Source organism: Sus scrofa, chromosome 13 (genome assembly GCF_054392235.1).
Source record: "Sus scrofa isolate SSC_HxYL_T2T_F1_AM1 chromosome 13, Sscrofa_HxYL_maternal_Yorkshire_Landrace_v2.0, whole genome shotgun sequence".
NCBI classification, from domain to species: domain Eukaryota; kingdom Metazoa; phylum Chordata; class Mammalia; order Artiodactyla; family Suidae; genus Sus; species Sus scrofa.
The window spans coordinates 18,425,533-18,450,277 of NC_139395.1; the positions used below are offsets into that span (position 1 = coordinate 18,425,533).

Here is a 24,745-nt window from a genome sequence, read left to right on the forward strand (position 1 = left end):
CACAGTGCCCATTTCTGGACCTGAGCCTTAAGAAACTGGATGCTCTCAGCTACTGCCTGACTCCTGGAACCCAGCCACCATGCCATGAGGAAGCTCAAGCAGGCCAAAGAGAGGCCCATGTAGGGAGGAACCCACTGCCAGCAGCGACTTGCCAGGTATTGTGCCAGGGAGCTGCCCTGGAAGGTGAGCCTCTGCCTCCACCAAGCTGCCAACACCACGTGGTGCAGAGACGAGCTATTTCCACCAAGACTTGACAAATCGGCAGACTCCTGGGCAAAACACACCATTGTTTTAAGCCTCATGTTTCATCATGCAACTGGCAACCTACACACCAAGTTTGCTCCAAATGACCACGGCCAGCTGCCTCCAGCCGAGCACCAGTAAGAAGGGCCTGTATAGTGAGGGGCCTACTTTAGCCATTTACCCTGAGAGGTGTTTCCAGTTTGGGTTGATTCTATTTTTTTTTTTTTTTTTTTTTTTTTTTTTTGCTTTTGAGGGCTGCCCCCATGGCATATGGAAGTTCCCAGGCTGAGGTCAAATCAGAGCTATAGCTGCCAGCCTATACCACAGCCACAGCAATGCCAGATCCGAACCACGTCTTCAACCTACACCACCGCTCACAGCAACGCTGGATCCTTAACCCACTGAGCAAGGCCAGGGATCAAACCTGCACCCTCACAGATACTAGTCGGATTTGTTTTTGCTGCACAACAACAGGAACTCCCTTGAGCGGATTCTAAATCAAGTGGCTAAAAACATTCCCGCAGAGGTTTTTCTGTGGACATAGGTTTTCACTTCTCTAGGGTAATGCCTAGGGGTGGGATTCCTGGGTTGTACAGTAGGTGCAGGGTCTTGTTAATGAATAACACGCTCAGGGTGGTCAGCTGCTGACCCCAAGAGGCATAGTGGATGGTGAGACCCTCTGAGAGACCATGCATTAGCCCCTCCACTTCCTGCTCCCCTTGGGGTATCAGCTTACCGGTGGGATCTTGACCAGCCATGCTACTCATAGCCATCTCTCTTTCACTGCTGTGTGTTTTGGTAAAGGACACTTGCTAAAAATCCCCTGGGTGTGATGATATTTCTCCAGTACTTTGCTATGGTCCATGCAACCCCTATAGCTCTGCTCCTCCAAATTCCTACTGTCACTTCACATTGACCCCTAACGGAAACTGGGTCTCTTGTTTTACGTGTGCGTTGATGGTTGAATCAGCTTTGATGATTTGACAGTCATGCAGGAGGATGTTTTTCTTCTTTTATGTCTTTATCTTCCCAACAGATATCCCTGCACCCATGTGTATGGGTCTCTCTAGCATCAAGGCACCAAGAAGAACCATCCAAGAGGTCTTCGAAGGTAGAAAGAGAGAACTTTCCCCACTCCTATGGCAAGACAGTGGGGAAAGAGCCAAAATATCCTTACAGTTTGAGCAGAAACTAGCTAAATGTCATTAGGAACTGGAGGCTGACTAGGGAGGAAATACGGTGATCACAGGAGGGTTCTGAGAGCCACCAACAAGAAGAGGACATTAGCATTGCAAATGACGAGGAAGCAAAGATCCCTCAAATGGTGACATCCTGGAAAATCAGTTCTTTCTGAATTAAATCTAGAAGGAGGTGTGTCTTTGGTATCTGAGGAACCAGCTTCCTGAAGGAACTGTCGGCTCCATGAGGGAAGGGATGTATGTTTCAAGGTCATTCATTATTCAACCCACATTGATTAAGGGCTGCATTGAGCCACGCCCTCAATTAGGAAATACAGAAATGGACAGAGAAGGCTCTGTCCTCAAGGAAATCACAGGTGACAATGAACAGATACAGATGGTGCAGTGAGTCTGGCTGTTGGAGAGGTCCAGGCAGAGTTCAGGGCACTGGGTGAAAAGCTCTGGGACATAAAACAGAAGGCACATTCCCATAGACTTGATTCCAGAGAAAGCTCATCAGCAGTGGGGCATGATGTTCCATGTCATTTTAAATGCTGAAATATCTAATTTTTTTTCTTTTGTCCTTGTAGGGCCACACCTGTGGCATATGGAAGTTCCCAGGCTAGGGATCGAGTTTCTCGGGATCCGAGCCATGTGTGCAACCTACACCACAGCTCACAACAATGCCAGATCCTTAACCCACTGAGCGAGGCCAGGGCCAGGGATCAAACCCAAGTCCTCATGGATACTAGTCGGGTTCATTACCGCTGAGCCACGACAGGAACTCCTGAAATGTCTAAATTTTTATGTAAAGGTTATTCCTAATTTGTTTTTGAAATACTCCCCCAGATGCCCATGAAACAGTGGAAAACCACTTCAAAAAGGATCATCTCCTGGGAGTTCCCTGGTAGTGCAATGGGTTAAGGATCTGGTGTTGTCACTCCTGTGACATGGGTAGATCCCTAGCCCAGGAACGTCAGCATGCCATGGGTGGGGCCAAAAAATTTAAAAAAAAGGATCACTTCTTGAAGAGATTATTTTCAGTGAGGGTTAAAAAAAAAAAAAAAACTCAGCTGAAACTGAGAGCATCAACTAGCATGCATAACATTTTTAAAATGGGGGCAATAAATGGAGTTATATTTTCAAATACAAATTAGTTTCATTAAGAGTGAGCCCTCACTTACCACACTTGCTGCTAATCCAAGGCAGACTGTAAAGCTAATTTTAACAACTGTCAACAGCTCATGACAAGCAACCAGAGACAGGACAATTATCTGCAATGATGCCGGATCGGCTGGCAAACTCAGTCTTTATTTCTCTGCTCGAATTCTGTATCTGAAGACTCGAACATCATTCAGGCACTCAAAGTAAGAAAGAATGATCCAAATTAAGAAATTTTTACATGATAAGAACATCTCTCTCCACCCAGAAACGTCAACTTGAAAATCCAATCAGCTGTTCAGATGTTGTCAAATCTTAATTTCCTACAAACAAAGACACCCAAGCATAACTAAAATTGACCCAGTGAAAGTGTTCCTGATTAGATGCCAAGGCAAAGAACAGTCTCCTTTCCTAACTGGCAGGACAGAGACCACAACGTTCACAGAGCTTTCCTCTAGGTCATGAGGTTATGGGTGACCTTCTCTTTATGGTTTTCTACATTTTTCACATATTCTGGGTTTCACATGCATTACTTCCCTAGTTGAAGACAAGGAGTATCATAGCCAAGATGGCCCTCAGTAATCCTGCTGGGGTTCACCAGGGGTTCCCTCCCCCACACACATGGCTGACCTGCAGCCAGTAGGATTTGGCAGAAGGACCAATGTGTCTGGGGGAAGCCAGCTGCCATATTATGGGACACGCCATTAACCCCATGAAACTGAGGCCTCCACCCAACAGCCACGACCGACTCAGCACCAAGTGGGAGCAGATCCTTCAGCTCCAGAACAGCCTTCAGCCCAGCCAGCATCTTGACCATGACCTCATGAGAGCCCCTGAGTAGCTGCTTCTGGATTTTTAACTCACGGAAACCTTGTGAGATAACAAACCTTGTGAGATATTGTTTTCGGTTGTCAAGCATGGGGGTGATGTGTTACACAGCAAAAGATAAGGCTTACGAGGGGTATTTACATTATCAAAAGAAAACAGGGAGTTCCCGTCGTGGCGCAGTGGTTAACGAATCCGACTAGGAACCATGAGGTTGTGGGCTCAGTCCCTGCCCTTGCTCAGTGGGTTAACGATCTGGTGTTGCCGTGAGCTGTGGTGTAGGTTGCAGACGCGGGTCGGATCCCGAGTTGCTGTGGCTCTGGTGTAGACCGGTGGCTACAGCTCTGATTAGATCCCTAGCCCGGGAACCTCCATATGCCGCGGGAGCAGCCCAAGAAATAGCAAAAGGACAACCCCCCCCAAAAAAAAAACCAAAAGAAAACATTTACTCACCACCCAACCCCATGTCGAGGAGGAGTACGATCCAGACCCCTTTCTGCTCTCCCACTAGCCTCCATCACAACCCCCCTTAACTAAAAACGGCCCTGCTCAAAGAGTGGTCTTTGCACTCAAAGAACTTTCTACTCAAAGAGTGGGCCTCATACCAGCAGCACTGGCACCCCTGGGAGTGGCCCACCCATGTCTGCTGAATCAGAATCCACATTTTCACACATGCTACATTAAAGTCTGAATCAGAGTAAAACTGTTGGAAACTCTGGGCCATGGCTGTGGTTCTCAATCTTGGCTGCACACTGGAATCACCAGAGAGCTGCTTTGATGTCCTGATGCTCAGGCATTTGGGGGCGAGGCCCAAGCAACATTTTTGAAAGACTTCCTAAGTGATTCTGACATCCAGGGCTGAGAACCACAGTCTGGAAGAACACGGCCTGGCCGATCTCCTTGGTTCCACTCCTGCATCTCCTGAATCTCTCTAGACCTCAAACCCTTCCTTCCCAGGCTCCCTGCTGTCCTCCCAGACACAAGTGCACCCCAAATTTCTCTCCCCAGCCTCCTTTTGTCTTGCTCTCTTAGAATTACTTTCACTATCAACCACAGCAAAAATATGGATAAGAACAGAAAATGAGACATTCACGTGTCCACTACCCTGATTTAACCAACGCTTACATTTTACTTGTTCATATCTTCTATTGCTGAATATGACTTTCAGGATGCAGCCCTCATGCCCCACCCCTTGTCCCTATCTTTCTGCCCCTGCTCTTACTCTTATACACGTTATATCTAATATCCAGAACACACAGGGCAAAGGTTCCCAGACTTTCAAGTTCATGGTACCCCTGGCATCTCCATTCACTTTTCAGAGCACTCTTAAGCTAAAAGCAATACTTGAGTTCAATTTATTAAGTAGTCAGGTCCAAACAACTGGATAATTATGTCTCAACAACTTAGCAGCCTTTGGAGAGAATACATACACTGAAAGAAAAAAAATCTTTCTCCTGCATCCTTAAATTACCAAAATTTCTTACTACTAGGATGTGTGGATCTGTTTGCACTGGGCAACTTCTCAAACCGTCTCAGCTGCACTTGCTGTTCCACAATGATTCTCTTAGCAATGCCCACAAATTCAGCTTCGCAAAGATATGACATCATCAAAAAGAAATGTGGTGTCCTTTGATGTCCGATACTGTCAACTACTCGTAGTCAACTAGTAGTGAGGGTGACACCCAATATGGCAAGTCCCTCAAAAACTGTGTTCCCCTCAAAAATCTAAAAACATTCCTTGCTGGGAGTTCCCATCGTGGCAAAGTGGAATTGCCATGAGTTGAGGTGTAGGTCGAAGACTTGACTCAGATCTCGAGTTGCTGTGGCTGTGGTGTAGGCCGGTGACTACAGCTCCAATTAGACCTCTAGCCTGGGAACCTCCATATGCTGCGGGTGTGGCCTTAAAAGGACAAAATAAATACATACATACATACATACATACATAAAATAAAATGAAAATAAAATATTCCTTGCTGTAGTACCTTGGGATGCCTTGGCACAGAGTTTGAGAACTCCCAATATAGGGACTTGTCAGGTAGAATGGAAAAAGTTCCATAGCTCTACTCCCAGCCTGACTTCTCTCCAACTTAGCAGACAGGCCCACAGACCTATTCCAACTTCTTCAGCTGGAGCTTTCCAGGCACTTCCAGATACATGTGCCCTAAAGAGAACACAACATCCTGCCCCCAACACCTGTGCTTCCTCTTGGGTTTCTCATATGTACGTGAGTCTTTTTGCAGATATCTACAGTGAGAGACATTGGGAAAGATCTGTTGTAAAGGACTTGTTTTTGGACTTGGAGGCTGGTTAAGTCTGAAATCTACAGGGCAGACCAGCAGGCCAAAGACTCAGGAAAGAGGTGATGGTGCAGGGCAGAATTCCTTCCTCCTGGAGAGACCTCAGTCTTACCTCTTAAGTCTCTGAATTGGTTGGCCTGTATTATGGAGGCCGATCTACTTTACTGATTCAAATGTAGTTTTTTTTGTTTGTCTTTTTAGAGCTGTACCCTTGGAGCTCTAAGGAGGTTTCCAGGCTAGGGGTTGAATCGGAGCTGTAACCACTGGCCTATGCCACAGCCACAGCAACACCAGATCCGAAACATATCTGCGACCTAACCACAATACCGGATCCTTAACCCAATGAGCAAGGTGGGGGGTTGAACCTGCGTCCTCACAGATGCTAGTCAGATTCGTTTCCACTGAACCACGATGGGAACTCCTCAAATGTTAATACCCCATCTAGACAGACTGCTGTTTGACCAAAAACTAGGGACCACAGCCCAGCCAACTTGATCATAAAATGAGCCATCATACCCTCCCTTACGGAGCCCCTGGTATGTGCAAGTCACTGTTCCAAAGGCTGGGGATACCGAAGTGAAACAAAAACAAAATAAAACAAAACAAAAACAACCCTGCCCTCCTGGACCTTATTTTCAGAAGCAGAGAAACAGACATTATACACACAGAAACAATGAAGTTCAGGTTTAAAAGTATGTCACATAGAGACAAGTAAAGCAGGGAGGGGTTAGTAAGTACAAGTGAGGAGGCATGATTTAAAAAAAAAAGAAAGAAAGAAAGAAAGAAAAGGAGATCAGGGAAGGCCTCTCGCAGAAGGTGACGGCAGGCAAAACCCTGAGGAAGATGACAGTGCAAGCGGTGGGATAAGGGGCAGCGGGCATGGTAGTCACGGGTGCAAAGAGGCTGGAATGTCCCAGATCTGCCTGGAGAGGCAGCACAGCCTAGGTGGCCACAGTCAAGATGCTGGTTTTGTCTCAAGGGAGATGAGAGCTCTGGGAGGGTTTTGAGCCCAGAAGAGACATAATTGCTCTGACCTTGGAAAAGGGGAGACCAGAGGGTGATGAAGTGTGAGCAGTGGGCACACTGGAGATAGGTTTTAAAGGTAGGAAGTGGGATTCTTGGTAGTCTGGAACAGGGCAGGAGCAAAGGAGGGCATCCAAGAGCCTCTAGGGTTTGTGACATGAGCACCTGGAAGGCTGCAGCGGCCACCTCTTCAGAAGGGAACGGCGTAGGAGCAGCTGGGCCAAGGGAGACAGGGGTCTGTTCTGGATGCGTTACCTCCATCCAAGTGGAGGCAAGGTAGGCGGCGGGATGGACCAGTCTGAAAGTCAGGGGAGAGCTCTGGAGCTCCTGGTACTGCCCCATCTTCCCACAGGACGGCAAACTTCTCAGAGGGCAGTCACATCCTCATCCCCAAGAGCCGCTGCCCTGATGCTGCCCCATCAGATGCACAATAAATACCTACTCAGTCCTTCAAGATCAGGAAAGATGCCTATTGTTCAGAGAAGGATGGAAAAGGGCCTTTGGGAAATTTGCCTGTCGCCTTCAACTCTCAAGTTCACTTTCTTAACAGCATGGCACAGGGGGGTTGGAGGAAGCTCTGGAGCCAAACCAACCTGCATTCAAGTTCCAGGGCCCCCTACTTCCCAGCTGAGTGACCTTGAGGAAGCCACTTAACCTCAGGGTTCTCAACTGTCAAATGGGTATGACCCAAGAATCCATTGGTAGGGTCAGGATTAAATAAACTAATATCTGACAGGGCTTAGAGAAGCTCCAACACATGGAAAAGATTGTCTAAATGCTACCCACTGCTAGTGCTATTACTTGTTATCCATGATGAAGATCTCTGTTAACCTGCCATAATTACACCACACTGAAAGTGCGTTTAGAAATTGTCCCAAGACACTGGGGAAAATCCCCAACAACCTCTCTAAATTAAGTGTTTCAAAGAACAGTCTGATTTCTTGTACTCTGCATTTCCAAAATTTGGTAATACACAATACGGTCACGTTACATTAACCAGAGTCTGTGATGAATCCAATCTCTTCTCATGGCTAATCTCTTTTCTGAGGAATTTGGGAGCTACTTCATAAAACTTGAAAGCTTCCTCAGAAGTATTTCCTCAGAGTGAAATAGGGAGTTTCAACACATACACACAAGAATGGAAGCTGATAATCCTCTGCAAAGAATAACTGCTGTCCATGCAGGAAGACTGCCTATGGGACAACACAATGGGACCGTTTAGTTATAAAAGCCAAAGAAAGCTGTCAATAAAGTACAGCTGGCCTCCTGGTTGAAAAAGAGTGGAAACATCCAACATGCTTCATAAAGTAGCACAAGAATTGGTGAACATCAAACAAGCTGAGCAAACATAGCTGATATGGGCTTTTCACCTCTGGCAGGTCTGGGTCCCCCACTGACACCTGGTGGTTAGCACCTGTCTCCTTTGAACCCATCCTCAGGAGTGGACACCTCATAAGAGAGGAGAGCAGGGCACTGCCCTCCCATCCTTGTACCACCAGGCACGATGCTGCGGCCCCTCCAGCTCTCCCTACACCACAGGGGCAGGCCAGAGCCAGGAAAACCTCCAAATGAAGCCCTCAGCTCCCCTCAGCTCTAAAGGATGTCTCCTCCACCTCAGGCTTGGCAGGTAGCCATCACTCACAGAATAGGACCTGATTTTCTCACTCTTTGGTTCTGGCCCCGCTGAGAGAGCTTTTTCTTCCTGAATTCAGCCCAGGTAGGGAGTAAGTCACACAAATGCATATTTAAAAGCTGAATTGAATTATTTGGAGAGCAAGGAATTAACAGGGCCCCAAGCCGGGGCCGTCACTTGCCCGCTGTACTGATCTTTTCAAAGAAAGCATCTTGGTAAAATACACAGTGATAACAACGAAAGCCCCTTTGGGGGCCCAGGAGAAAAGGGAAATTCAAATTTATGTCAAAAACGAAATGTGAATGGGAGGAAAGATCACACACACACACACACACACACACACACACACACACACCCTTTAAAAGGTAAACATAAAAGAAATGTCTGGCTAAATTTATCTCTTTGTCAGTGAAAAATAGCCTAAGCCTTAGCCAAGAGTGTGGCCAATTCTTTAACTGCAAGAAAAAAAGAGGAACGCTCACTATAGAGTCGCCCCATCAAACAACTTTCAGCGAGCATGAAACTACATCTGCTCTAATTCGGTAGCCAATAACCACATGTGGCTCTAGAGCCCTTGAAAGGTGGCTGGTGAGGCTGCACAACTGAATTTTTAATTTTACTTCATTTTAATTCATTTACATTTAAATGTAAATAGCCACATGTAGCTCGAGGCTACTGTATTGGACAGCTCAGCTACAGACACTCAGACCAAACAGCTGGCAACATCTTTCTTTCCCTCCAATAAAATTATAATCATCATAACCAATAACATCTTTTTTTTCAAAAACCGGAACAACAGAACTTTATTACAACATAATAATGAGCATGTGGGAAGAAAAGTATCTGTCCACTGCAAGAGTTTCCAAAAGCGGTGCACCAGGCAGTGTTTCAAGGCAGTTATTCCACTGGATGGGCAAAAAGGAGGTTGTTTAGTGTGAAGAATTCAAATACCTGACTTTAATTATTTTTTTAATCTATAAGTTTTATTACAGGATAGTTGACTTACAAGGTTGTGTTAGTCAGGCATACGGCAAAGTAAATCAGTTATACATATATCCATTCCTTTTCAAATTTTTTTCCCATGTAGGTTGTTACACAGCATTGAGTAGGTTACCCTGTGCTATACAGTGAGTCCTTGTTACCTATCCATTTTACATACAGCAGTGTGTACATGTCAATCCCAACCCCCTAATTTATCTCCCCCCCAACATTTTCCCTTTGGAAACCATAAATTTGGTTTCAACATCTTTGCATGTGTTTCTGTTTTGTAAGTTCTTTTGTATCATTTTTCATTAGATTCCACTTTTTTTTTTCTGTCTTTTTGTCTTTTGAGGGCGACACCCACGGCATATGGAGGTCTAATTGAGGTCTAATTGGAGCTGTAGCCACCAGCCTATACCACAGCCACAGCAACGAGAGATCCAAGCCACATCTGCAACCTACACCACAGGTCACGGCAACACCGTATCTAACCCACTGAGCAAGGCCAGGGATCGAACCCACAACTTCATGGTTCCTAGTCTGATTCGTTAAGCACTAAGCCACGATGGGAACTCCAGATCGCACTTAGTGATCTCATATGATATTTGTCTTTCTCTGTCTGACTTACTTCCCTTAGTATGATAATTTCTAGGTCCACCCATGTTGCTGTAAATATAACCAATAATATCTTAAATTGTCACCAAAATCAGTACTTCTCTCCAGGCCCCAGGCTCCCCAAATCACAGAAAGCCGACACAAACAAACAAACAAAAAAAGCCAAAAGACAGGAAAGTGATTCCAGCATGTTATTTCTTGCAACTCTGCTCCCCCCACTCAGTTTACATTTCTGTTCTACCATGGTGTCTGGTGTCACGTATTTGGAAATCTCTGCTTGTAAATAGAATCTGCGTTTACAAAACTAGAATGCCACAATCTCTTCACTCAGTGTCCAGGAAACATGAAAATGTTAACTTGGGCAAGTTACTTAACCTCACTAAGCTTCAGTTTCCTCAAGGCCAAAGGGCAGATACTAATAGCACTTGCCTCTCATGAGGAATAAGTTCAGAGAGGCATATAAAGAGCCCAGTGGGGCCTGGCAAAGCGTGGGCACTTGGCAAAGGGTAGCTATAATCATTATTTTCTTGATATCAATAGTAAAATCTGTAATAAAATAAGAACAGTGCTACTAGAAGGGAAGTTTACAGTTGGCAGAGTAACTTGTTTCCCAGGCTATAGTAAAGTGGCCTCTAGTGAAATACATCTGAGATCCTGACATCTCAGCAATCCCATTCAACCTCCAGAGAGGCAGTTGCCTGCATAGGTACCATGAGCCACAAGAATGACACAGTGCCTATGGTCTGGGGCAGGCACAGTACTAGGCTCGCAGATGAAGCAAAGGGTCCCCAAACACAGTCCAGTGTCTTAAGACTCTGTACCATCCATTGTCACCTGACCCCAGTAAGATACCTTGGCAAGATGTAAAAACTTCATCCTGGCTCCCACACAGGCAAGAGGCTCAACTCCTGTTTCCTGGATCAGCCACGCCCAGGCTTGGCTATGGGCCCACAGACAGAGCCTAAGGTGTACGGGGATGTGAGGGGGAATGGCCCGTTTTCTCACCGGGGACAAAGAGAGGGGTGATGACAGGCCGTATTTCTCACTGACAGGCCAAATCACTTTAACAGGAAAAGCTGTTCTTGGGGCCTTCAAAAAACCAAATCTGATCTGCCTCCCAAAGCAAACACAACTGCTTTCAACAGCCAGCTGCCCAGGCCGGTGAAATCCAACGGGAATCTTCCCCAGGTTCACAGCAACTAGACCAATACCCCAGAAATCCCCTAGGCGTTTCGAAGCAGACGTTTAGTGGAATTCTGTGGGGTTTGGGGGGTATTTTTCTTTATGTAGAAAGCACTCAATCTGCTTTCATAACAAAGGGGACATCCCCCTATGGAATTCCCTTCTCTGAAGATCTCTAAAAATAAAATAGTTGTCTGATCGTCTGCAATAATTTAAGAGCGAGCCTAGTTACTGGCAGAGTCAGGCATTTCTCCAGCTCCCTCACCTATGAAAACAACACGCTCCACACTGTCCCGGGCAGTCCCAATTTCTAACTCCCTCTGGCCCCACAAGAACACTGGTCAACCACGCTCCTGAATGTGCAATGGGAAAGTGAGCTGTCGTATCTGGAATCTCCCATTTGTATTCTCTACTGGTGAGAGTATAAAATGGTATAACCATGTTGGGAGAAGGTCTGGCAGTTTCTTCGAAGGTTCACATGCATCTCTTTTATGACCTAGCCCTTCCATTCCATTTACCCATGAGACATGACAGCATATTCCCCATATTCCCCAAGGAAGACTTGTATACAAATATTCATGGTAGCTTCATTCACAATACCCCTGAAACCTGGGAATAACTCATGTGTTATAACAGGGGAATACATCAACAAACTGTGGTATAAACAGATCTTGGAATATAAACTCAGTAATAAAAAAAAGACTGAATTGGTACATAAAACATGGATGAATCTCAAAAACATACCGAGTGAAAGCAGCTTTACATAATACTGTAGAATTCCACTTACATGAAGTTTAAGAACAGGCCAGGAGTTCCCGTCGTGGCGCAGTGGTTAACGAATCCGACTAGGAACCATGAGGTTGCAGGTTTGGTCCCTGCCCTTGCTCAGTGGGTTAACGATCCGGAGTTGCCGTGAGCTGTGGTGTAGGTCGCAGACGCGGCTCGGATCCTGCGATGCTGTGGCTCTGGTGTAGGCGGGTGGCTACAGCTCCGATTCGACCCCTAGCCTGGGAACCTCCATATGCCGCGGGAGCGGCCCAAGAAATAGCAAAAAGACAAAAAAAAAAAAAAAAAAGAACAGGCCAAACTAACTTTGAGTGAGAAACAAAGGGTGGGAGCAGGGGCCAGGGAATGAGGCTGAAGGAACTTTCTGGGAGTGACAGGCAACATTCTCCATCTTTTTTTTTTGTTTTTTTTGTTTTTGCTTTTTAGGGCCGAACCCATGACATGTGGTTGGCATATATTCAGCCCAGGCTAGAGGTTGAATCGGAGCTGCAGCTGCCGGCCTACGCCACAGCCACGGCAATGCTGGTTCCTTAACCCACGGAGCAAGGCCAGAGATCCAACCGCATCCTCACGGATGTTAGTTGGGCTTGTTACCACTGAGCCATGATGGGAACTTCCAACATTCTCCATCTTGATAGAGACTAAGGTTACACAGGTGTACATATCTGTCAAAACATTATGCAAATGTTACTCTCAAGGTTTGTGCCTTTCAATATCTGTATATAGATATGTATGTATAAATTCACCATATGTATAAATTTCACCTTAGGAAAATTATGAACATATATTGAATTATAAATTATGTGCATTGGGATGTTTATTTTTTTATTTTTGTCCTTTTAGGGCTGCACCTGTGGCATATGGAGGTTCCCAGGCTAGGGGTCTAATTGGAGCTGTAGCCACCGGCCTACACCAGAGCCACAGCAATGCCAAATCCGAGCCTTGTCTGTAACCCACACCACAGTTCATGGCAACGCCGGATCCTGAACCCACTGAGAGAGGCCAGGGATGGAACCCGCAACCCCATGGTTCCTAGTAGGATCTGTTTCCACTGTGCCACGTGTTTAGAAGAGACCTGTACTGATGTCTGTAATTTCATTTCAAATGCATAAAACAATGAGTTGCACTGATGGAGAGAGGAACAAATAAATGAACAGATGTATAATAAAGCCAATATTGTAAAATTAGCTAGATACTGGTATTTGGGTGGTCATTGTTCTTGCAACTTTATCTATATTTTTTAAAACAAGATGGGTGGGGGAAAGAGTCACAGCGCCCACTCCCTAGCCCACCTCCTTAGAAATTTAGCAAGACATTCATGACTACCAAGTCATGAGCCCACATAATTTCAATTCTGTTAAAAAGTTAAGACTGGAAGAATACAAGTAGCTTTACAGGAACTTACATCACTCATGCCAAAGATTTTCTGCCTGTTTCCCTATAGACAAAGCAATGATTTGAATGCAAGCCAAAAATTCCTGCTCAAGAGGGAGAAAAAGAACTCACTGACTTGTATTCCCAATTTATTCTCTTTCAGTTCCTGCACCAAATCTATCAGCTACTGCACAAGAGCCCACTTCCATGTGCACCACATCCATGTAGCCAAAAGACAAACAAAGAAAAACCAACCCAGCAACTTGTTATACAAATGCAGCCAGAGGATGACGTCCCAGCTCTCAGGCCAGAAACCCCACTGAAGGCAAAAGAGGATGCAGAGCTCCCTCTGAGGTTAAAGTGATTTCACTGAGGTTAGAACACACGCACCAAAGAGCCCCAAACAGCTTGTCGCTAAACCCCCCTGTGGAGCCTGGTGACATCTGGGGTCATTTGAACTTGGTAGGGAATTCAGCTGTTCAGAGGTACAAATTGGGAATTCCAGACCAGGGACATGTGGAGTGCAGAGCAAGCCCTACCCACAGACCTAAAGGTTGCTCACATTACGCCTGCCTTCCTTCCTGGCAGGGCCTCACTTATCCTGAGATGACACACGATGGCAGGGGCTGGAAGAAGCCTCGCCTGACTGCGCCCAGCATCTGAAAACAGCTGTACCAATTACAACAAGGGACTGTTGCTGGAAACAGGGCAGCCACTCAAATATAGGGATTGGTGCCAGACTTTTTTTTTTTTTTTTTTTTAATACTTTTTGTTTGTTTTTAAAGCCCCTAACAAACTCGCTGACACCATCCAGCGTCCCTGGGGACCACCCACTAGCACATTGGGCAGCCAAGTGCAAGCAACAGGGAGGCAGCAGCATGCCTGGGTACAGCACCTTGGCCTCCAAGCCGTTCTCATTGCCAAAGACAGCGCCACACCAGGTGAAGGGCATGAGCCCTGACCCAGGAAGGGGGTGTGCATGCCTGATCACGGGGCTTCCTGAAATAAACGCCACCACCACCCCTCCCTGACCCAGGTCCACGCTGGCTTCCCTTAGCCTAGGAAATAGGTGAGGACGAGAGAAGAAACCCTCTCACAGAAGGAAAGATGCCCGTTTTTAGTGCTGGGGACCCACACACACCCTGCGCCCCAAGTCTCTGAGCCTCCCGTGGCCCTGGCGCTTCCTCTAAACGCGCGGCACGTCTGCTCCCGCCGGTCCAGCACCCCTGTCCGGGGAACCGGGAACAAACGCACCTCCCAGGGCGCACGCACAACGGCAGCAGGAGCCGTCTCCGCCCCGCCCCGCCCCAACCCACCCCGGCCTCGCGCCCTCAGCAACCCGGACTCCGCGGCCAGCTCCCGCCTGATCTTTGCCGAGGACCTCGTGCAGCAGTGTCCTAGACCCACCTGTAGCCCCCTCGGCTTCCTTCCTCGGCGCCCCGAGCATGCGGAGCCCACGGCCCTCAACAGACTGCTCTGGGGTGCCTCTCTCCATAGCGCGCCAGGGAGGATTCCGCGCCCCCCCCCCCAAAAAAAGTTGGCCCAATACCGCCGCGTCCCACGGATCCGGCCCGACCCCATCCAATCCCGGCCAAAGGTGCGGGGAACAGGGGTGGCAGCCCCGACGCCCGAGAAGCATGCCCAGCCCGGGCAACCTCCAAGGAGGCGCCCACCGGCTCCCCCCCCGCCCGTCCGCCAGGTCCTTCCTCCACCCCGAGTTCGGCAGGCGTCCACCTACCGTTCTGGACCAGGCGAGAAGAAGGCGCGGGCGCGGGCTCCCGAAGACAGCGTGTTCCGTCCCGGGAGGAAAGTTTGTGCCATATAGAGGAGGCGGTGCGGAGAAGGCGTGGGCGCCAGGGGGTGGGGACGTGGCCGGCTGCGAGGCGTGCTCTTGGGTCTGTCCCTCCTGCGATCTGTGCGCCCGTCCCTCCGCGGAGCCCGCGGCCGCCGCGCTCCCGCTCGCTGCGCCCTGAGCCCGGCGCGCTCCGGCTCCAGCCCCGACGCGCCCCCGTCGCCGCCGCGCGTCCGCCGGCTACACTTCCTCTTCCTCTGAACTCATGTGCAAAATATGCTGCGCCGCATCTTCTGGGGAGCCGCGCGGCCCCTAACAGCAGCCGCGGGAGCGACGAGCGGGCCCCGCGCCCCCTCCACTCGCCGCTCCGCCGCCTCCACGCAGCCCGCAACCTGTGCGCTCCCCGCTGCCGGCGACCCTAGTTGCCCCTCCTCGCAGAGGTCAGAGGTTCACACGCCCACCGTCCCAACCCGTTTTAACCTAGGTTGCGTGCGTCAAGAACGCGCGTGGGGCTGGGAACCCTCAAATTTGGAGCTGGATACTGGAGGGCGACTGCCACCGAAGGTGCTCGTTTGGGGGCTGGGAGGACCACAGAGAAGAGAGGACCGTTCCTCCTTATTCCACAGGTGGGCCCATCCCCAGGCATATGCGTTATTTCTTAAGAGATTGTGCTTAGGGAGCGGGATCTTGCCACTGTCCCCCGTGCCACACCCTAGCCCAGTTACTTCAGGTGCCCAGAAGTTTTGAGAAGATCTGGGGAACCATCTTAGCCTGCAACTTGAGGCTGCCTGAGGAGGCAATTAAATAAATAAAAACGCCAGGCCAGGCCCACGTTAGTGAACCAAAGATGTGAGGCAGTGAGCCCATTATAGAAATCTTTCTTCTTGGAGCTTTTTAGACAAAGTAAAATTACAGTGTAAGGGTTAATAGCGGGAGCCCTAGAGCCAAATCATCTGGTTGGGCCTGCTGGCCTCCATCCATATTTACTTTGTGTGACTTGGGCAAGTGACTTAACTGCTCTGGGCCTGTTTCTTCCTTTCTTAAATAGCACTTTCTCATGGGTTCTATATGTAAAGTGTTTAGGAAAGCACCCTATAACGTAGCTCTTATCCTTGTTATTATTGTTATTAATATTATTATAAGGAGACTGAAACAAGACAGGGGACATAATCTGATTATCTACATTTTCTGGTTGGGCAAAGAGGGGCCCTTAGGCATTGGAGCCCACAGGATGGAGGCCCCAACGGTGCTTTAATGATGTCATTCTGATACTAATAACACTCCCCAGGGGTAAAGAAGCACTATTTCGTTTTCAGGACTTCCTCTAACCACAGCTTCTGAGATATTTTCTTCCTAGTTTACCTTCTCTGTAGCCATCCCAATTGTGTGCCTTCCCCCTCCTCCACTGCCATTTTGTTTCTGGTTTTTGCCCCTTTCCATTCCCACTTCGCTGCCTGCTGGTATCGCTCACCACCAGCCCCTCTAGTCTCTCTCACTCTCTCCCCTGCTTGGCTTTACCATCTAGGAGAAAACAAGATCAGAAGACAGACCAAGTTCAGATTCAGACAATATTATATGTGGATAAGTTGTACAAGTGTCCAGTGGTACCCAGTGGTGGTTTTGAACACCCACTTAGGAGGCCAAAAGAAGGAATGTTTGTTATTCATATGCCCAAGTTCTTGAGTCATTGCAAGGCAGGGCCCATCTGAACTCTTTCTGATCCTTACATGGGAGAAAGGAAATAACATTTAAAGGTTTTACCCAGAAGTTCAAAAGTAAATACAGAGTATTTAAAAGAAGATAAAGAGAAGCAGGGGAGGGATGCAGCATAACTTGGTGTGTTTGGGGGAGGAGGTTGATTTCTTTTAAGCAATGCAATTTTTGCACATCATTTTTTTTTTTTAACACCAGGTCCTTGGGGTTAATAAGTTATTCTGATTGTTTTCATTTTTTTCCACGCAACACTTTCCTGAGTACTAACGGTGTGCAAATGTCATAAATGTCTTTCTTTCCTGCTTGGATCTGCATTTTTTTTTTTTTTTTTTTAGAGTTTTCTAGACCTGCCAACCTTTCCCTCTAGATAATCTGATGCCTCCTACCTGGTACATAGTAGGTGTTTAGTAAACATATGTAGACATATATGGAATGAATGGGTGAACTTATCCAGATCTTTACTGGCTCTGTGTAACCTACGCACTATCTGGAGTATTCTGATTCTCCTTCACCTGGAATAGCCAATGAAGAGACAAGGGTGGGTTCATTTGTGTTTTGTAGAGGTCAACCTTCATTTTTCCACTTGACTGCCATGGACCGGCCAGCCAGGGGATACACCCTGGGCACCTGGACCTCACCTCTAACTGACCTTGCCTACCCAGCATCAACCCCAAAGATGCTGGAACTATATCCTGGTTACCTTGGCAACCTCACAATGTCATCTGTTAGAATGTCCTAGGGCGGCAGCTTTTAATTCTATCACAGCAGTCTCATCGGGGGTCATGTAATAGTGCTGTTTTTCCTCTGTTCACACTTCCTCCCCCCATGATTTAACACTAAGTACTCGGGGAGGGGGCCGAACACGGGGAAAACCAAGCTATTACAGCACGACAGGTCACAGATGGCCCCAGAACTAGGATCCCGAGTGTTCTCAGTCGATAAAACGCAGGCCTCAAGTTAATGGGGAAGCTGGTTCTCCTCACACCCCCCGCAGAAAGGAGAGGAGTTAAGCCAGCCTAGGCAGCCAGCTGTGGCCAGACTATAATTCCTGTAAAAGCTCGGTTAAAGGAGCCCCCCCCGCTGGAGCAATTCTCTCTCTTGGCCTCAGCAGCATCACCCCACTCTGGAGATGATTAAGGCCATGGGCACCAGCAGCCCAGGGCAATTGTGCATCCCAGCTATGCTGAGGCTTGGAGGGGAGAATCCTGGCTAACCGTCTGTTCTGCCCACGTCCTTCCCACCCCTCCTCACCCCACCCCTTGATTTCACCCCACTCAGCCCCTCTCTCCCAGCTTTAGCTCAAAATAACTCAGTCTCTGTTATTCTGTAGGGAGCAGTAACAACTTAGGCAGAAAACAGACCCATCAAAAGCTGCAGAACCTGAAGAGCTACTGACCTAATTGTTTATTTGCAGGATCACGAAAACCAGATCTTCTACAGGGCGGCCAAACAGCAACACTGCAGGGCTGACGGGAGAGATAAGTAAACTCATACGCACCCTGGAGACACGGGAATTATTCATCTTTATCATCACTGTTTACATTTTAAGTAGGTTTGCAGCCCCAGTGAGATCACAGTTTGGCTGGCCATTCCCATACTAACTGACTGCAGAAAGCTGGCCCCGTGGAGGGTGACACTTGTTCCTATGAGGAGGCGTGGTAGCCCCAGAGCCAGCAGTTTGAGAGGAGCCCCTTGGCCTGAGTTCACTGTGATGGGCACACCCTGGTAAATCCATGGTGCCCTTGGCCAGAATGGAGACAGCCTCATGCTGGTGTCCAAACTCGCCCTGTGACCCCCTCAGCCATGTGGGCATGTGAATTGGGGTGGAGCAGGGAGATGGCAGGATATTTTGTATGTTTGCATTGATGGGCCAAGGCTAGGGATTTTTGTCCAAAGTGTAGTCCAACTAATACTTTGCAAATGCTACCTGAAGACATTGCCAATTTGAGGACATGTTTGGATGATGGCCAAATGTTTCATTCACCACAATTTAAAAAAAGTTACTGTTTTTCTGCTCCTGATTCCACTCCTCCTTCTACCTTTGAATTCCCAATTTGTCAGACAGGCAGTTCAGGGGAGCAGAGGCCCTCCTGTGGCCGAGACTGAATTTGTTCTCTGGAGCAAAGAACCCTGAGAGATTAAATTGCAGTAATGTAGTATGAAGCACAGGGCTGTTGGCAGCCTGAGGAAGCCTCTGGCTTTACCAAAAGCCATCCACGTCTGTACCCCTTCACTGGGTTATTCCATACCCCTCCCATTCACGGGACATACCTATTAACTTGCATTTGTAAACAAACTGTATTATTGGAGATAGAAAAAAAAATACATATATATATGAATACATAGGAAAGCTGTATATTCCACAAAGGAAAAAATATAAAGGAGATTGTGGAAATAACTCATTAAATAAATGATGAGATATTTTAACTGATAATATTTTAATGATAATATATTAACTGATCTGATTTCCCTTCCCCACTATATTTCTGTCTTTATTTTTTTTTAACCTTTTTCCCCTTTTTGAAAATTGAAGTATATTAGAGACTCTCAGACTAAGTGAAGGAAGTCAGAAAGAGAAAGACAATTCCCATATGATCTCACTTATATCTGGAATCTAATATATGGCACAAATGAACCTTTCCACAGAAAAGAAACTTCTGGACATGGAGAACAGACTTGCGGTTGACAAGAGGGAGGAGGAGGGAGTGGGATGGTCTGGGAATTTTTGGTTAGTAGATGCAAACTATTGCCTTTGGAATGGATAAGCAGTGGGATCCTGCTGTGTAGCACTGGGAACTATGTCTGGTCACTTGTGATGGAGCATGATAATGTGAGAAAAAAGAATGTATACATGTATGTGTGACTAGGTCACCTTTCTGTGCAGCAGAAAATGGCCAGAATACTGTGAATCAGCTCTAATGGAAAAAATAAAAATCATTATTAAAAAAAAGAAAATTGAAGTATAGTCGATTTGCAATGTTGTGTTAGTTTTTAGGTGTACAGCAAAGTGATTCAGTTACACATATTTTCAGATTCTTTCTGCTTATAAATTATTATAATATATTGAGTATAGTTCCCTGTGTATATATATGTTAATCCCAAACTCCTAATGTATTCCTCCCTCCTTTTCCCCTTTGGCAACCATAAGTTTGTTTTCTATGTCTGTGAGTCTATTTATGTTTTGTAAATAAGTTCATTTGCATCATTTTTGTTAGATTCCACATGTAAGCAATATCATAGGATATTTGTCTTTGCCTGGCTTATTTCTCTTAGTATGCTAATCTCTAGGCCCATCCATGTTGCTGCAAATGGCATTGTTTCTTTTTATGGCTGAGTAATATTCCATTGGGCCCCACCATATTTCCTGTTACACTGTACCAACCCTCTTCCCACCAATTCAGGCAGCTAGAGAAGATTTGCCACAAGGTAGAGTTATCATTGGCAGTACCATAAAAAAAAAAAAAAAGCCCAATTCTTGGCTTTGGGGTTTCCAAAGTCAAAGTCCAAATATGAACTGAAAAAGGTATGGAAAACATGAAATCAAGTAGAACCACTGTCCCCTGTCATATGTCCTTTCTTTCCCCTATCCATCAACCCTCCCCCCCCCACCCCTACATACACACACACACACCCCTTCCAGGAATAGATCCCAGTTGCCAGACCGGGGCAATGGGAGCAGGCAGAAGCAGAGAGGATGTATCAGTAATGAGCAAGGACTGATGAGAGTCAGAAATCAGAAACCCACCTCCCTCTACTCAAATAAGAATCATCCATTCATTCCCAGAGTTCACTTGGGAACTCTGTACGCAACTGGAAAACATTGGAACTTGACATCTGGCAATGAACTCCCATCAGTGTGGTCAGAGAACAACCTGTGGGTCATCCATAAAGATGAACTCTTAGTCCTTGAGTGCAACCCTGATTTAATAGCCTAGGATGCTGCAAAGCCCTTGAGATGGTGAGTAGAGCCCTGCAATTCCGAGGAAAGTGAAAAGACCCAGGAGAGTAAAAGATGCTCCCACCTACTTCCCATCAGGCCCGTCCTTAGATGAGCTTGAATGGACCAGCTCAGGATCTTCCTTACAAGGCAGGACTGGGGTGATTATCAAGGGCTATTGCCCAATACCTCTGGTCCTGTCCTTTTGGTCCTATGGTAGAATTGCTGTCTCTGCCTCCTTGTGGTTGGGAGAGGCTATATGGCTAGTTCTGGCCAATGAACTCTGAGCAGAAGTGATGTGTATCATTCCACAGCAATTTTATTTTTACTTTTAATACTTTTTTCATTTTTTAAAGTTTTATTGAAGTACAGTTGATTTACAGTGTTGTGATAATTTCTGCTTTACAACAAAGTGATTCAGTTATACATATACACACATCCCTTCTTTTTCAGATTCTTTTCCCATATAGATTATCACAGAATATTGGGCAGAGTTCTCTGTGCTATACAATAGGACCCCACTGGCCAGTTATTCCATATACCCGCAGTGTGCACATGCCAGTCCCAAACCCTCGGTCCATCCCTCCCTCCCCCACCACACCTGTCCCCTTTGGTAACCATAAGTTTGTTTTCAAAGTCTGTAAGTCTCTTCTGCAAACAAGGTCATTTGTATCCTTTTTTTTTTCTGCTTCTACATAGAAGTGATATCATATGATGTTTTGTTTTTCACTGTCTGACTTTACTTAGCAATTACTTAATTGTTAGGAAGAGACCCTCCAGAGCTCTCTCTTCTCTCTAGAAACATTCCATATGGTGGCTCTTTACCAGTCTAGGTTCGTGAATGGTTGTGAGAAGCTGAGCCCTCCATCAAATCAGTAATGATTCTGTAACATGAACAAGAAATGACCACTGAGACTACAAGTCGTTTGCTTCCCAGCACACTATTCTACTTGATTAGTGTCTATTAGAATCCATCAGATGTTCTGGAAGGCATCACGAGCATGTCTGGGAGCTAGAAGATGGATCTGATTAGAGGAATGTTTCCCACATTAATCTGGAATCTTAGTACTTCTCAAGATGTCCAGCTTGAAAAATCCTTGATCAAAAGAGTCTTACTTGCTCACCTAATGTTAAAGTATTTATTGAGAACCTAACTTAATATGTGCCAACACCATGCTAGGATACATTAGGGAACAGGTAGTGTTTCTTTTCTCAGAAAACTATCAGTCTAGCAACATTCAAGAGTTAATAATGACTGAGAATGAAAGTTGGATCCAGAGAAATTGAGAGATTTACCAGAGGTAGTACAGTTAATAGATGGTGGATTGGGAGTTCCCGTCGTGGCTTAGCAGATACAATCTGACTAGTATCTGTGAAGACACAGGTTTGACCCCTGGCCTCGCTCAGTGTGTTAAGGATCTGCCATGAGCTGTGGTGTAGGTCACAGTCGCTGCTCAGATCTGGTGTTGCTGCGGCTGTGGTGTAGGCCGGCGGCTACAGCTCTGATTAGACCCCTAGCCTGGGAACCTCATATGCCGCAGATGCAGCCCTAAAAAGACAAAAAAAAAAAAAAAAAAAAAAAGATGGTGGACTGGGACTTAAACTTGAGCTTTTTCAATCCAAATTTTGTGTTCTCTTCACTATCCCAAACGACTTAAAGATTATAGGGTCAGTTTTACTTCAAGTTTGCCTGAAAGAGCAGGTGAAACTTAATTCTAAGATTTCTTATGCCTCCCTCCTTAATGTTTCTGATACTTGAAATTTCTTTAATAAACACAACTTTTCATTTCATAATTAGCACCTAGCACAGAGCCTAACAAATAATAGGCACTCTCTAAATGTTTATTTTAATGAGTGATGCATGCTTGAATGGATACATGAATGAAATAAGAGGCTTAAATACTTACAACTATTGATTTAAATATCAGACACACTCAGTCTCATTTGTACTAAACCACAACCAAATGATCACTCAACAGAGGTGTCATTCCTGATATGGAGAAATAATTTTTTTAAAAATACTGATGCTCTTTTCAAGCCCAATACTTGCTGTTATCTCTTCCCTTTTCTTTGATTTGGGAACAAGCTAAACTATGTGGCATCTATAATCCAGGGAATGGTGGTCTCAGCAAGAGGACAAAAAGTTATGCGTTTCAATTATCCAAGAGGATTTAAAATTTAGGGCAAAAAAACCTTAAAGAGGCAGAAAAACGTCTCCCCAACTTCTCGGAGTGCATAATATAACCCTAGGCTGCAGGAAGGGAGAAAAAAATGGGAGGAGGGGCAGGATGAATGGACATTGTTAAGTCCCTGAGAAAGGGAGACTCAATATCCTGCTCCTACAGTGTATTTGAAAAAAAGAGCAGCAAATTCTACTCCAGCATGATAAAGTTGCTTGTACTGAACTGACTCTCCTACAGATAAACTCTAGACAAAATCTAAAAAACAACTCTCTGAAGGCAGTAGAAAGCAACTAAAAATAGGCAGAAACTGAAAGGGAGCTGACACCTGAAAAATGGAAACATCTGTTGGTGGGTTTTCTATTCTTTCATGGGTTTTCACCTGAGGCCAGGCGCCACTTAGTGCCCCACAGGGCATCCAAAACTTGGACAGAAAACCCACAATCATACCAGCTAAGGAATCAAAGGATAGAGTTCAGAGTGACCACAGCAGCTGGACAATGAGAGACAGAATCCCCAAAATGAGTGCCACAGATGGGGAGCACCAAACTGTGAATAACCACTGGCTGACCCCTGAACTAGACTCCAAGTAGTGCCCACTGCAAAGGAGACTACATTTGGAGTTTTAGCTCAGCAAAGTTAACTGTCTGCGAACATGTTTTAAAAATAGCATTCTTGAGGAGTTCCCACTGTGGCTCAATGGGATCAGTGTCGTATCTGGAGAAGTGGGAACACAAGTTCAATCTCCCACCCAGCACAGTGGGTTAAGGATCTGGCATTGCCACAGCTGCAGCATAGGTCACAATTGCTGCTCAGATCCAGTCCCTGGCCCTGGAACTCTATATGCTGCGGAGTGGTCAAAAAAAGAAAAAAAAAAAAATTCTTGAGAGTAACATAGCAGAATCCTGAGTCTTGACAATATATCCTTCACAAAGGTCCGCAGTAAAATCCAAAATTATTAGACATTTTTTAAAAAGGAATATATAACCCATATCCAAGAGAAAAATCAGTCAATGAAGATAAACCTCACAATGAGCCAGGTGCTAAAATAAGAATAGGATGTTAAAGCAGCCTATACTCAAGAATATAAAGGAAAATATGTTTGAAATGAAGGAACAGATAGGAAATCTCAGCAGAGAAATAGGAACAATAAAAATGAACCAAATGAAAATCCTAAAACTGAATATCTGAAATAAAAGTGAATAGTAGTGGTGGATGGTGTAATAGAAATTTGAGATGTGTTTGGAAGAACCCAAGTATGGAAGGGACTCATGGCTTCTTCCCCAGGTAGAGCTCAGGGTGATACCTATCGAGGTATGTCTGGGCAGATGGGTCTGAGGAAGCCCAGGACCGTACCATACTATGGAAAAGAGAGAAGGATTCCCGAGCACCTGAGGAAATCACAGCAGTGATAAAGAGCTCTCAGTAGTCCCAGAAAGACCCTGTAGTGAGTGAAGGCACAAAAGCAGCTGAAATGCTCTCAGGTACTGAAAAAACCAGAAGAGTTAGCTGAGATACCTGGACCAATAGGAGCCTTGTGACAGATCTTAGGGATAATACATTAGAGAGTGGTATAAAACAGTAGGCAGCCAGAGGATGTGAAGTGGCCCAACAGATGTCATCCTGGATGTAGATGACACCAATCAGGTTCACTAATCCTGCTCAGGCTCAGGTACAGTGTGAGCCCCAACCTCGCCCCGTGGAATTTATGCACAAGTCTCGGGGAGCTGCAGCCAATTCTGAAATTGACTGGGAATGTTTCTGCTACCTCTGCCACACTCTGAACCGTTGTTATAGAGACAAGAGTTTTATTTTTAGCATATCT

General features: G+C 46.1%; 2 protein-coding genes across 7 annotated transcripts in view; one reads left to right on the plus strand and one right to left on the minus strand.

The window, feature by feature from the left end:
• RFTN1 (raftlin, lipid raft linker 1) overlaps positions 1-15,297 on the minus strand; it is a 220,885-nt gene extending 205,588 nt beyond the window's left edge. For all 6 annotated transcript variants that reach the window (XR_014825061.1, XR_014825062.1, XR_014825065.1 and 3 more), the window contains exon 1: positions 15,037-15,297. The gene's annotated coding sequence lies outside the window, so the exon portion shown is untranslated. The remainder of the gene's footprint in view (positions 1-15,036) is intronic.
• LOC146397195 (uncharacterized) lies at positions 347-19,758 on the plus strand. Its single transcript, XM_084987482.1, has 5 exons — positions 347-398; positions 1,280-1,354; positions 14,453-14,682; positions 14,796-15,716; positions 18,218-19,758. Exons 1-4 carry the CDS (start codon positions 347-349, stop codon positions 15,510-15,512), a joined length of 1,074 nt encoding a protein of 357 aa, XP_084843608.1. The 3' UTR covers positions 15,513-15,716; positions 18,218-19,758.
• Positions 19,759-24,745: the final 4,987 nt, after the last annotated feature.